The sequence below is a fragment of the Oncorhynchus tshawytscha genome, linkage group LG10 (genome assembly GCF_018296145.1).
Source record: "Oncorhynchus tshawytscha isolate Ot180627B linkage group LG10, Otsh_v2.0, whole genome shotgun sequence".
Taxonomy (NCBI): domain Eukaryota; kingdom Metazoa; phylum Chordata; class Actinopteri; order Salmoniformes; family Salmonidae; genus Oncorhynchus; species Oncorhynchus tshawytscha.
Window position 1 is genome coordinate 59966217 of NC_056438.1, and position 13599 is coordinate 59979815.

Sequence of the window (13599 nt, forward strand, 5' to 3'; positions counted from 1 at the left end):
GTTGTGCAAATGAACTCTGCAGAATACAAAAAATACACATTGAATATGAAATGCAAGTAATTAATTAGAACATAACATAGCATAACGTAGAAGTTTATTTTTGCAGGAAGGTTTCATGGTAGTTTTAATGTTGACATTAAACATTCAATAGTTCACGTTTCATAGTGCACTGATGTCCTGATATTAGATACTATCCTGGTTGTATCACCTCCTGAAAGTTGCTGTGTGTGTTGTGTTGTGTTGCAGGCCTGACTCTCTGTACAGAGCAGAAGACCTGAGTCAGTTCAGCTCTACAGGAGATGTGCTGCTAGATATGTGTAGTGCTGACAGACCTCCACAACTGATGCTCGACCGAAACACCTCCAGGAAGGTGAGAACGAACAGTGAACTCAGCTAGCCAAATTTACAACGATTCACTTACAATAATGACCTACCTAACTGATGACTACCTTTATTACCAAATAACTTGTGAGACCGTCAGGAAAGCGTCATGTTTTTTTGTATGTTTTGTGTTTGTCAAACCAATCACGATTGTATTTTTTTTCCCTTGTCCTAATGTTGGACCGAGACAATCCAAGTTTCCAATAACATTGTACTATGATTACCTACTGTAGCAACAAGCCAGTCGTTGGTGTCAGTTATCACTTCAGCATCTATCCCATGCTTCACATGCATGTTGAGTTTATGTGGTGTTCACAGTGTTTTGTGCTGCTTTGTTTCCAGAGATGAAGAGAAGGACGACCTGCCAACTAATGAGGATGAATTGATATTGACATGAGAAATATGAGCATCTCACACAATGTTTGCACAAGCCCATTGCTATTGTACTGCATGGACATCCACATCATCATGACTACTATTATTAAATACAAACTAACTATTAAAAACAATTATTTAATGAGCATTGTTTCGCTTTTGATTTGTACACTGTTCAATCTTAAGCATGTTTCATGACAATAAACCAATTTTCTGACCAGTGATTAACAAGCATCTATTAACTCACTCATTCACTATCATCATCAGTCCATTTGGTAACAACCAGCCTGATGTTAGGTCATTGCCCTGCCCTCACTCATTTTCTGCTCTCCCTATTAACAATGACTAGGACCAATGAACTAATGAATGATCTATGGTCTATACAGAGATACTATCATAATAGGATATACTATCATAATATTATTATACTATGGAATGACAGAGGGTGTATTATTGGAACATTGCACTAGGAATGAACAGTATTAGTTATGGTCTGTGAATACCTGGAATGTATACTGGAACATTACACAGAGTATTGAGTAAAGCAGTGCATCATTGTCATGCATAAGCAGTGTTAGAGTTTGTGTGTGCATCATTGTCATGCATCTCTTACTGTATGCCAAAGGAGGCTGGTGTGGGGAGGACGGCTCAATAATGTCTGCAATTGAGTGAATGAAATGGTATCAAACACATGGATACCATGTGTTTGATGTGTTTGAGACCAATCGATTAATTCTGTTCCAGCCATTACTATGAGCCTGTCCTCTCCATTTAAAGTGCCACCAGCCACCACTGACTGATGTATGCTCTCTCAAGCATTTTTACCTGAGAACCTTGGCCTCTGTCTATCCAAATGATTTGATCTTCTAAGTCTCCAACAATAAATCAACCACTAAGCTCACTTATCTCTTTCTTTGTGAGCACCTGTCAATCACTGTCACTCTAAACACCTCAGCTCTGTTGATTAAAATGCATTAATAGACCAACTCTTCCCAATGAAAACATGCAATGACTAACAGATTGGCACAACCATATGCTAGGATTACAATTACCCCCATGAATAATATAATAACCATATAGTTTTGGTGGAGTATTTAAAATGGTGCCAAGCGTGAGTGTCCTATTTGGTTGTTTATAAGCTATTTCTTCATATGCATCTTTATTAATGCAAATACAGTACATGCAAGCAGATCTTATAATGATTATGTGTATACTAAGAGCATATACATGGCACACACATGTTCAGAGGCAATTATGACGAGGTATCTTGCCAAAAGAATGTATGCCATATCAAAAGCTACACTTACTGGCTCCTGCCCTCATTCCTTCCCTCCACACCTAAACTGAAACGAAACAACAAAATGACAGACTGGGAAGTATCATGTCATTTTTGTGGAGGAAACACGACTTGTGATACATCTCACACATCTTAGAAATGAGAAGATCGTGATCGTGATTCAGGTTTCAGTAAAGAGATGGTGATAATGGGGAAAGTGTGGTGGAAAATATGCAAGCCTATCAACAGATTACTATTCAAAGCAGCTTTCACCCCCAAATGGGAGACATCTTTAACAGTTTCTAACTCCCAGAGGCCTACAGTAGACAACAAGGAGGACTCAGGAATGAGAATGGGCTCATAACTGTTTTCTGTGGAACACTGAGTCTCCTTGTTCAGTTAGTTGACCTTGTTCAGTTGGTTGACGTTAAGGTTTCATTGAGCAGAGTGTCATATTCACCAAAGCTCTATATCCTCCAAAATCTGTCTTTGCATTTCAGAATCACATTTCCATTGACTAAGGCAAGTCCCACCCCAGTGCTTTGTTGGAGGTTAATCGCATACACATATTTAAGCCATTGTCTCTAATATTGAGTTCCCGTTTCTCTGTGTCTGTGTGTGTTCTGTATAGGATGGTGTTATTGAGGTGTCAGATGACAGTCTCTCTGTGTGTGCACACCCTGCCCTGGTTGAACATGCTTACCACATTGGGGGCACTGTGAGTAGCCTGAGCTATAGCCTCACTCCCCAGGAACTCCAGCCCAGGTGAGTAGACACGCTCACACATTCTCTCTCTCACTCTCTCTCTCTCTCTCTCCTTACTTCCTTACCTACTTACTTACTTACCTACTTACTTACTTCCTTCCTGACTCATGTCTCTTTCCTCCACCAGACCTAATTTCTCCCTGGACGTGAGGACCAAGTCTGCCAAAGGCCTGTTGTTCTATGCAGCCACCAGAGGGGGGAGCTCTCACGTGGCTCTCTACCTGTCCAAGGGCAGGATCAGACTGTCAGTAGACAAGAGCAAAAAGATCTTCAACAGGGAGAAGTACAACGATGGAAAGTGGCACTCGGTCAGTGAGTTACAATCTAAGACAATCTGCACTCTGTAATGTTGTTTCACGTCATATATTCACAAACAGTTGTCTGCAGTAGTTATTTAGTAGCTTTTCAATGTTTCATGAGAGAAAACTTACCAAATTACTCTGTGGCACTATAATCAGTCAGTGACAGGGATGTACATTTATTTGTCCTCTGTGGTGACCTCACCTCTGCAGGTAATATTCAGCCTAGAGAAGAAGAAGTTCCGGTTGGTAGTGGATGGTATCAGGGCTCAGGGTGGACAGCTAACCACCCCCATGGAATTGATCTCTCCTCTTTACATGGGAAGTGCTCCTGATTCCTTGAACAAAGAACTGAAGGTAGCCAACACACACACACACACACACACACACACACACACACACACACACACATGGACACCAGTGGAGGCTGGTGGGGGGAGTTATAGGAGGACAGGCTCATTGTAATGGCTGGAATGGTATAAAAGGAACCGAGTCAAACGGGGTTTCCATATGTTTGATACCATTCCATTGATTCCATTCCAGCCATTACAATGAGCCTGTCCTCCTACAGCTCCCCCCACCAGCCTCTACTGATTGACACACACAGGCACACACAGACACAAACACACATACAGTATACACTCATACCCCCAAAATTGTATTGTATTTTCTCTTTACTTTCAGTGGAAGCGCCTCCCAAAGCAAAGTGTGATTGGCTGTGTGCGCAACTTCAAGATGAATGGCACTCCCATGCCAGAACCAACCACCAATCATGGTGCTGGTCCCTGCTTTGACGGACAGGCACAGAGTGGGGCCTACTTCTCAGGAAGAGGGGCATATGTCATTATCAGTGAGTAGAAAACAAAATATTGAGATTGGTAATATGGTGCAGGATAATCTCCATTAACCCAGAAGTAAAATCTTGCGTAATTTGGTCAACTGCGTGATTAACTTCTGTGTTCATACGTGTTAGAAATTTTGAGTTCTGGCAAAAAAGGAAGCCTCCACCCTCGCAAAAGTAAATTCTCAGCCAAAGCCCCCCCTCCGATCCGTGTGGGCACACGCGCCAAGCACTCGAGGCGAAGCAGTTCAAGCTTTGCCTTCACCCAATTCTGAAATGTTTAAATAACCAGTGACGAAAACCCCACAACCAGAACTACTGCAGCTCGTTATCTCACACATCCCATTCAGTCCCGTCAGATTCTTCAGTCTACACGCTGAGTCTGCCCACGGGAGATTAGGTGCATGATGAAGATGAGAATCATAACAACGATGATGCTGATGATGATGTCTTTTCCAGATGATTCCTTTGTTGTGGGCTCCAGCTTTGAGGTGGTGTTTGACATCCGTCCCAGGAGTCTGACTGGTGTTTTGCTCCATGCGGGGGACTCCAGCAGGCCTCGCCGTGGGCCCAACACTGGACACCACCTCAGCCTCTACATGCACAGAGGCGAGGTGAGCCTGCCCTGCACTATGCTGTCTGGACTGGGCCAGTCACAGCCTTGAAATTGTTTCCTTGACACATGATTTCTTGGACTAGTTTGACCCCTCAAGTGTTAGATTTGACCTTTCAAGCTGACCTTTCAGACCTCTCAAGGGTTACATTTGACTTTCAAAGCATTTAAAACGTGATTCTAGTTCAGGCTGATTTTAGGCTGAGTTTCCTTGCAGACACTGGTACCTGAGCAGCCATAAGTCTGTTGTGCAGTGTTGTGATGCACATGTGTTTCTCCAGGTGGTGGCACAGGTGAACAATGGAGCAGGTGAATTCAACGTGTCCGTCCAGCCCAAGCAGCCCTTGTGTGACGGAATGTTCCACAGAGTTGCAGGTACAACTTTAGTTATAACATTTTATATCGTGCCTCTATTCAACTAGCTAGCTACAAATTCATAGTAATAAGTATATTTAATATGTAATAAGTGACGCCCATGGGGAATGAGTGTGTTTGTGTGTGTTTCTCACTTCAGTGATCAAGAGGAACAATGTTGTGGAGATGCATGTGGACACCGAGGGTGACCACAAAATAGGACCGTCCTCCTCGTCCTCTACTCTAACCAAAGACCCTCTCTATGTAGGCGGCATTCCAGGTAGGTACTCTGGAGGAGAGGACACTGGATTTACAACTACATTCAAACTCTTTCAGACCTGTCGTCCACTGTAATGAAGCCCCTCTTGTATTTTACACAAATAATAACCTTTACATCCTATAGGACGGTGAATGATAGAATCAAAGATATAGTCAGACTGAATTTAGACTCCATCACTATTTTGCCTCTTGAATACAGTACTGTATCTGACTTTTCCTTGTGCAGAGACGTCCATGCACCTGACCCTCCCTGTCACAGAGTCCTTCAAGGGCTGCATCCAGAACATGAAGATCAACGAGGACCCGGTTTCCTTTGAGAAGCTCTCTGGGGTGTTCGGTCCAGTCAACCTCAGAGAGTGTCCTGCTGAGTAGAGTCTAGTCCATGACCACATCCTGGGATGTTCACTGTCTACTGGCTGCCATGTGCAATCTAATCTAAAGACAGAGTGTGTGTGTGTGTGTGTGTGTGTGTGTGTGTGTGTGTGTGTGTGTGTGTGTGTGTGCGCGCGCACACATTTGTGTTGATAGGTATACGAGCGGCTCAGAGATTCATGTATGTTGCTCTGTATGAGGAAACTAAAGATAAAGAGAGATGAGCTAGTCTGTAGTGTTACACTATAGTATATTTATTTTGTGATAAATGTGTTCATTATCACCATCTTGTTATTGAATATATTCTAATATTCTAATGTTGTACCATCTGGGTTAGACATGTCTGTTTCACCCCATTAGGCTCTTCCTTTGTGCTTCCTGTCCTCCTCCCCCATAGTATATAAAAGCTTTCCTTAGATTTTTAGAGTGGATGTGGTGTGTGTTTGGTCAGTATTGCATCATGGCCAGCAAATTTAAGCAACCCTGCACTTTAAAACACAAAAGCCATGTTGACCAGTTAACAAAGAAAATGTCAGTCACAACAATGGACTCGATTTAAATTACCATTCTGTATCTCTTGTGACATGTAACTCTGAACTGATCAATTTTTGTATGTAGGGCCTACTATAATTGTATTGGGATATTTCTTTATGTGAATGTTGTCTTTCAGAATAATTTTTAATAATCAATATGAATTTGGGAATAGTCAATTCTTGGTGAAAATTATTGGGGTGGCAAGTAGCCTAGTGGTTAGTGCGTTGGACTAGTGTCCAAAAGGTTGCAAGATCAAATCCCTGAGCTGACAAGGTAAAAATCTGTCTCTCTCTCATTGAAAATAAGAATTTGTCTAGTTAAATAAAGGTTCAAAAGCAAGACATTTTCCCTCAATAGATTAGTCTCGAAAATGATATTCAACCGAATTGGGACCACTGAGAAATGTAAAAAACTAAATATTTATTTTGGTTTTCTCACATACAAGTGGATATACCTCAGACTAAGCTATGTATATAATTGTGTATAATACTTGATTACTATTTTCCATAATGAAACATTCAGTGCAAATGTATTCACTGTTGACAGTTACACCAGCTACCATTTACTTTACACTTGGCCACCCTTTATTGTACATGTATGCATTCCTACCTTTTGACCACTGATATCATTCAACATTTGTGAGTGGGTTAATCATGTCTGTCCATCTGTCTGTCTTCATTGCCTATTTATGTCAGTTCTGAATGCTTGTAATTCTTTTGAACTTGGTGTTTAAATTTTATGTGTAACCTTTTAATAAAATACAGCAGACAGCATGCCCATATCCAATATTAAAATGTTTTGGATATTATTCTGTACATTATGCACATGAGTTGATATATAGAATATAGAGCATATTACCCTCTCCCTGATGTTTTATATATATGTTTTATATATATATATATACCTGCTGGAGCCAGACAGTATTGGAAATGTTGGATAATTAGTGCTTCTCACATGTGCACACTTAACGCTCATTGGCTAGTCCCTGTCGACAAGAAAAATATGATCGCGCTGCGTTTCTATTTCGGCACGTACCCCGACCCAGAGAAAGACGGACATACAAAAGGGTGAAGAAAACGATGTAACTAAACGGTATTGTTGTACCGCAAACACTTTTTGCTGGAATTAAAGTATTATTTATAAGAACATGAAATAGCCGTTGTTAGTTCGAAGTGGGTGGTGCTAGCAGGCTACTGTACAGCAGTTGCAACGAGACGAGGTGCAGTGCACACCTCCCCCACAAGTCTAGCCGCTGTCACTTCCATTTCACTGGTGTGTTTTGGTTCGATAGGCGGTGCGCGCTGACAATTTGTCAATCCGTTGTCGACACTAAATATACGGGTTGTGATCGATGGCGAAACCAGAACCAGCCCAGCAACATGTGGAGGAGAAAGCGGAGCAGATTGACGACGCAGAGTTGGCATTTAAAGGAATAAACATGCTGCTCAACAACGGATTCAAGGAGAGTGACGATCTGTTCAGAAAATACAGGTCAGACTGTCCCGTTCCGTAAATAATGAGATGATAGACTATCACTGTAATTGGTTAATTAATTTAGGAAATATTGAAATTGAGGAGCTATCATATTTTGTTCCGTGATCTGTTTATTTTTTTCGATTGTGCAAGCCCACGTGAAACGGATTATTATAGGCTAATGTGTTGCAATGTAAGTTAACTCACGAGTTTCACGTTTCAATCACCTATTACAGCAACAGCTCTAAAAATGACATCTTGACATTGGGTTCCAAGTGGCCCATCCAAGTGTGCAAGATCACAATGGGGACTCAAACTGTCCCTCATCAGTTGTCAGTGTGCATTGGTGCTTAAACATGAGACAAAAATAAATCACATTTTAGTCATTTGGGCCAAATTTTCCCTTTTTGACTAGTATTTGTGCCTACACACGTGGTATTCTGTGTGTGTGCTTGCACACGAGTCCAAGTACACACACACACACACACTTTTATTGGTGTATCCTCAAGCAGACCAAATAAGGAGGGTGCAACTGAGGGAACCTACACATCTCATGACATACTGTAGCCATGACTCAGTGAAGTGTGAAAGTCGTCCATTACACAGCAGATAGCAGCAAAGCACCTTCTTCCTCTAGTCTCTGTCACCCCTGCAAGCTCTCTCTCTCCCACAGATCTTATGTTGTTTCTCCCCACAGCTACCTTCTTATACACCTCACTCTTGTCATGCTAGATAATTTAATTCAGTGTTTGTTTGTAGTTCTGTATTATGAAACGTTTCCCTTTTCCCCTCAATGCAAAACTCTTGACTCCAAGCACATTTGCAATAGTTTATATCAGTATCACTTCACTATTCTGCTATTTTGAGAGGCTTGTTGTGATGAGTAAGCCAAACTGGACTAGACATATACAGTGAGCTACAAAAGTATTGGGACAGTTACACAATTTTGCTGTTTTGGCTCTGTACTCCAGCATTTTGGATTTGAAATTATACATTGATACACAAGTGCAGACTGTAAGCTTTAATTTTGGGGGTATTTTCATCCAGATCGGTAAACCGTTTTGGAAATTACAGCACTTTTTGTACGTAGAGCACCCATTATAGGTGACCAAAAGTATTGGGACAAATACACTTATGTGTATTAAAGTAGTCAGAAGTTTTTAGTATTTTGTTCCCAAATTCTTAGCATGCAATGATTACATCAATCTTGTGACGCTGGATGTGTTTGCTGTTTGTTTTGGTTGTGTTTCAGATTGTTTTGGAGTAACTTATTGTAAATAAAATAATATGTTTCTATATACTTCGACATGAATGTGGATGCTACCATGAATACAGATAGTCCTGAATGAATCGTGAATCATGAGTATGGTTGCAAAGGATCAGAAACTTAGTGGTACATATCTGGACATTTTTCATGGGAAGTTACGCCCTGGAATTTGGGGAATTTTGCTTAAATTCATAAAAAATGTTAGCTTACATCAGTGGACCTTTTTTTGTGGGATACACAAGGCAATTTTAGACCTGGTGGCATATTGTGGTTATACTATCCCCAATTCAATGGAATTGCAACCCTCTGCATGTACAGTGCATTCTTCCATCACATGTGCAGTGCACTCTTCCATCACATGTACAACTGATTCTCAAGATCTTGCACACTAATGAGATGCTATTGAGCCCACACGACTAAACTGTCTGAGCCAAGGACTACATGCTCCCTGGTAAGCTTTGAATACAATACTGGGTGGGGTGAATATATTTTACATGACAAACAGTATTTTTGTTAACTAGTAAATAGTAGCCTACAGCAAAGTGTTTAAATTAGTGATGCACCGATATGACATTTTTGTCGACGATATCCAATATTTTCCTTGCTAAAAAACCGACACCCATAACCGATATTTAAAATTTTACCGGCCTTTTAAGCATTCTAGTACAGTTAAATAGTTAACACACACACATGGACGCAGTGGTCTAAGGCACTGCATCTCAGTGCAAGAGGCGTCACGACAGTCCCTGGTTCGAATCCATGCTGTATCACATCCGGCCGTGATTGGGAATCCCATAGGGCTGCACACAATTGGCCCAGCGTCGTCCGGGGGAGGCCGTCATTGTAAATAAGAATTTGTTATTAACTGATTAACTGACTTGCCTAGTTAAATAAAGGTTACACACACACACACACCACACTGACCAAAAAGTTATTTTTTTGTTGGCATTTAAGTATGTCCCCATTACCAGTAAAACCATAATCAAAACCAATTTCTTTGACTTACTTGCTGTGCTGTTTTGTTGTTCAGTCGTTTCATTCTCAACCAGGATTTCTATGGAACATCTTTTGGGTCTTTGCGCGTTACCAAAAAAGGTGCATGTTAAATAACACTTTGTTACACAATGATTACACTATTACTCGTATTTCATATGTCACAACGATTCATCGATATGTATGCTATGGTGCTGGTAAAGTTGTCTCGCGCGGGGAGCACGTGATGCCGCGGAGCAGACGTTGACAAGCCGACCTCTTCAAAGTTATTCTATTATTACCTAAATAACAACATTGAAACAATATTCTAACATCGGCTGATAAATTGTCAAGTACTTACCTTCCCAAAGAGCCATGGACCTCCGACCGAGAGACAAGAAGGACGACCAAAACGTTGTTGATTCCCAAGATAACGCTAACGCTACAACTAGCAAGATTAGCATTAGCCCTCATAACTCAGACGACAGTTCCAGACTGTTGCTCTCGGCAGCTTCTTGCGAGCCTGACGACATGCTGGCTACTATCCTCCGGGAAATTCAGGATGGTAACAAAGGTCTTTCTATGAAAATTGATAAGAAATCGTCTGAACTCCATTCTTCCATTGACGACCTGAAATCCTCCATGAATGATCTTCTTTTGAGAACGACTGAGGAAGAGTTGCGCATTAGCACAGTTGAAGATACCATCACTCGACATGACCAGGTTCTGATACAACTGTAGAAGGACAATGCCTACCTGAAAAACAAGGTAGACCAGATGGAGAACCAGAACAGACTTAGTAATATCCATGTGGGGGGATTGAAAGAGGACAGCGAGGGTCGTGACCCGGTCCGTTTCTTCACTCAATGGATCCTGGATGTCCTAGGTATAATCAACTTCACCAAGCCGCTGGAAATCGAACGCGCCCACAGAACATCAGCGCCGAAACCCCGGCCAGATGAGCCCCCACGGGCCGTCCTGATCAGGTTCCTCCATTTCCAAGACAGAGAGAAGATACTGCAACTCGCAAGAGCCAAAGGGGACATCACCATCGATGGCAAGAGGCCTTTTCCCGGATATGAGCGCGGATCTCGCCAGACGTCGCAAGCAGTTCAGACATGCCGCCAAAGCACTGAAGGAGAATAACATCCCCGGCTACCTCATCCACCCTGCGCGGATGAAAGTTCAGTACAAAGGCACACCGGGAGAAGTGCACACTTTTCTCAAAGAACTGCGCAACGTCTGAGCCAGGACAGTCTCTCTGGGGGATAAGATGCAGTTTGTTTGTTTTCTCTTATCCGGACTGAACTTCTGATGTCTTCCGGTCGCTATAATTAATTTGTACATTTTCAACTAACCGTATCTTTCCGGGGTGAGTTCTATTACATTTACAGGAGAGTATATTTTGGTTTAGTCCATATCCACTGGGCAAAGCAAATAAGTGGGTTTATGCCCACTGCTTTCCCCCTCATTTATGTTAATCTTTTGAAAAGAGACTCAAGCAGCCCTTACCGTGGGCAGTAAATATTCAGCCATAAATATCTATTCACAATGTTTGTTTTCAATTTAGAGAGCTCGCAGGTTTTAGTTTACGCCAAGGTTTAGCTAGTAAGAGCAAGATGGAAAGCGAGCAGCAACGTATCTCTACAAGTGTATTCATGTTTGATTGTTGGGATTGTGGTTTTAGTCTGACAATCGGGGTGGGTGGGATTTTTAAATTTTTTAATTCCTTTTTTTAATGTTTATTGTTTCCTTCCTAAAGAGACACATGGGTCACTTCTGTGTTCAAACCAAAGTTGAAACATTTCCTAACTATCTACATGTGATAGATTTCCATTCAGTTACATATTTGAAACCCAACCTATGCTTAATCCACTAAAATATGTCACATTCAACGTAAAAGATCTTAATAACAGCCCGATTAAAAGGAAGAGTCTATACATACCTTAAGAAATTAAAGGCTGACATTGTGTTTTTACAAGAAACACATCTTACAGCCAGTGAACACAAGAAATTGAAGAGGGAATGGGTAGGACAAGTTTTTGCATCCTCTTTTAACTCCAAAGCAAGAGGAACTGCAATTTTGATAAGTAGACACATCCCCTTCTGTGTCAACAACACCATCTCTGATCCCTCTGGCAGGTTTGTTTTGGTGCAGGGGCATATGTTTTCAGAGTCTTGGACCCTATTGAATATTTATGCTCCTAACTTCGATGACCATATGTTTATTCAGAATGTCTTCCTTCAGGTCGCTCAAGCACCACCAGGATGGCTACTGGTTGGAGGAGATTTTAATTTTTGTTTAGATACAGTTCTTGATAGGTCTTCTGATAAACCCTCACTTCTTACCAAAGCCGGCAAGCTCACCATGTCATTCATGAAAGATCTCAATTTACTAGACATCTGGAGACAGTTGCACCCACAGGATAGGGACTACTCTTTTTATTCACACCCACATAAGACACACACACACATAGATACCTTTTTACTATTGACACAACTGGTTCATACAGTGTTAGATGTCGAGTATCTCCCCAGATTGCTTAGTAACCATTCTCCTCTGGTATTATCAATCTCCATTCATACCAAGGTAAATGGAGCATATAGATGGAGACTAAATTCTACACTCCTAAAGCAACCTGAATTTTGTGCATTCATCAAAGAGCAGATCAATATTTTTACTTTGACAAACAAACCCTCCGCTCCTGACAGGCCTTCAATGTGTCCCAAAGAATTAAACTATCTGAGGGGACAGATAATTTCCTATACTAAAGTGCTGAAGAGAACACGGTGCGGAACTGAGTGCCCTTGAATCTGAAATCTCCGAGCTAGAGAGAACCTACCAAAGAGGCTCGACTAAAGACCTATACAGGCTTTTGGTAAATAAAAAACTGAAATATAATATTCTGAACACATATCAAGCTGAGAGGGCCATCACTAAATCAAAACAGCGTTATTACGAGCTTGGAGAGAAAGCTCACAGTATTGGCATGGCAACTGAAAGCAGAGGAAAGTAAAAGGACAATTTAATGATATAGAAACTCTTACTAATGAGATCTTTCGACCCTACTGAAATTAATAATACTTTTTAAGAAATACTATGAAGACTTCTACACTTCCCAATCAAGCGATGATCTATCAGAGATCGACTCTTTTCTCTCCTCTCTCAACCTCCCAGGGGAAGACAGCGAACGCCTGAGTGAACACTTCTCAGTTCCTGAATTGTTGGAGGCCATTAAATCCTTACCTTCTAATAAATCTCCTGGGGAGGATGGCTTCCCTCCGGAGTTCTATAAAGTATTTAGGGAGCTGTTGGTCCCCTGCCTTATGGAGGTACTTAAAAAAGCCAGGGAAGACAACTGCTTTCCAGAGTCTTTCTCTCAAGCAGTGATTACTGTAATCCACAAGAAAGGGAAAACCCCGCTAAAGTGCGCCTCCTATAGACCAATCTCTCTCCTTAACACAGATTGTAAACAGGTCACCAAGATGCTATCTAAGAGACTGGAGTCATGTCTTCCCCTGTTGGTCAACCCAGATCAGACTGGCTTCATAATTAATAGATTGTCCTCCAATAATCTCAGAAGGTTCTTTGATATAATTCACCTTGCTAACAAAAACAAAATACCTAGTGTCGCAGTCTCCCTCGACGCTGAAAAGGCCTTTGATAGGGTTGAATGGCCATACCTCTTTCGCGTCTTGTAAAAGTTTGGTTTAGGTACCGTGTTTATAAATTTGATAAAATCACTCTACAAATCTCCTAAAGCTAGGATTGCTACCAATGGGATTACTTCCTTCTCT

General features: G+C 41.4%; 2 protein-coding genes across 9 annotated transcripts in view; both read left to right on the forward strand.

Moving 5' to 3' along the window:
- Positions 1–6877, forward strand: part of LOC112259612 (laminin subunit alpha-3) — a 118869-nt gene extending 111992 nt beyond the window's left edge. For 4 of the 5 annotated variants that reach the window (XM_042328809.1, XM_042328811.1, XM_042328810.1 and 1 more), the window contains 9 exons: positions 247–370; positions 2664–2797; positions 2925–3105; positions 3310–3453; positions 3781–3946; positions 4397–4551; positions 4832–4925; positions 5065–5184; positions 5410–6877. In XM_042328809.1, the coding sequence (XP_042184743.1) occupies positions 247–370; positions 2664–2797; positions 2925–3105; positions 3310–3453; positions 3781–3946; positions 4397–4551; positions 4832–4925; positions 5065–5184; positions 5410–5555 (1264 nt within the window). In that variant the 3' untranslated portion in view covers positions 5556–6877. Of the gene's footprint in view, positions 1–246; positions 371–723; positions 985–2663; positions 2798–2924; positions 3106–3309; positions 3454–3780; positions 3947–4396; positions 4552–4831; positions 4926–5064; positions 5185–5409 lie in introns of those variants that run through there. The other variant, XM_042328812.1, reaches the window with a different exon arrangement.
- Positions 6878–7030: 153 nt separating this feature from the next.
- LOC112260554 (tetratricopeptide repeat protein 39C-like) overlaps positions 7031–13599 on the forward strand; it is a 30459-nt gene continuing 23890 nt past the window's right edge. Inside the window, exon 1 of one of the 4 annotated variants that reach the window (XM_042328816.1) lies at positions 7031–7580. In XM_042328816.1, the coding sequence (XP_042184750.1) occupies positions 7441–7580 (140 nt within the window). In that variant the 5' untranslated portion in view covers positions 7031–7440. The remainder of the gene's footprint in view (positions 7581–13599) is intronic. The other 3 variants (XM_042328815.1, XM_042328814.1, XM_042328817.1) reach the window with 3 other exon arrangements.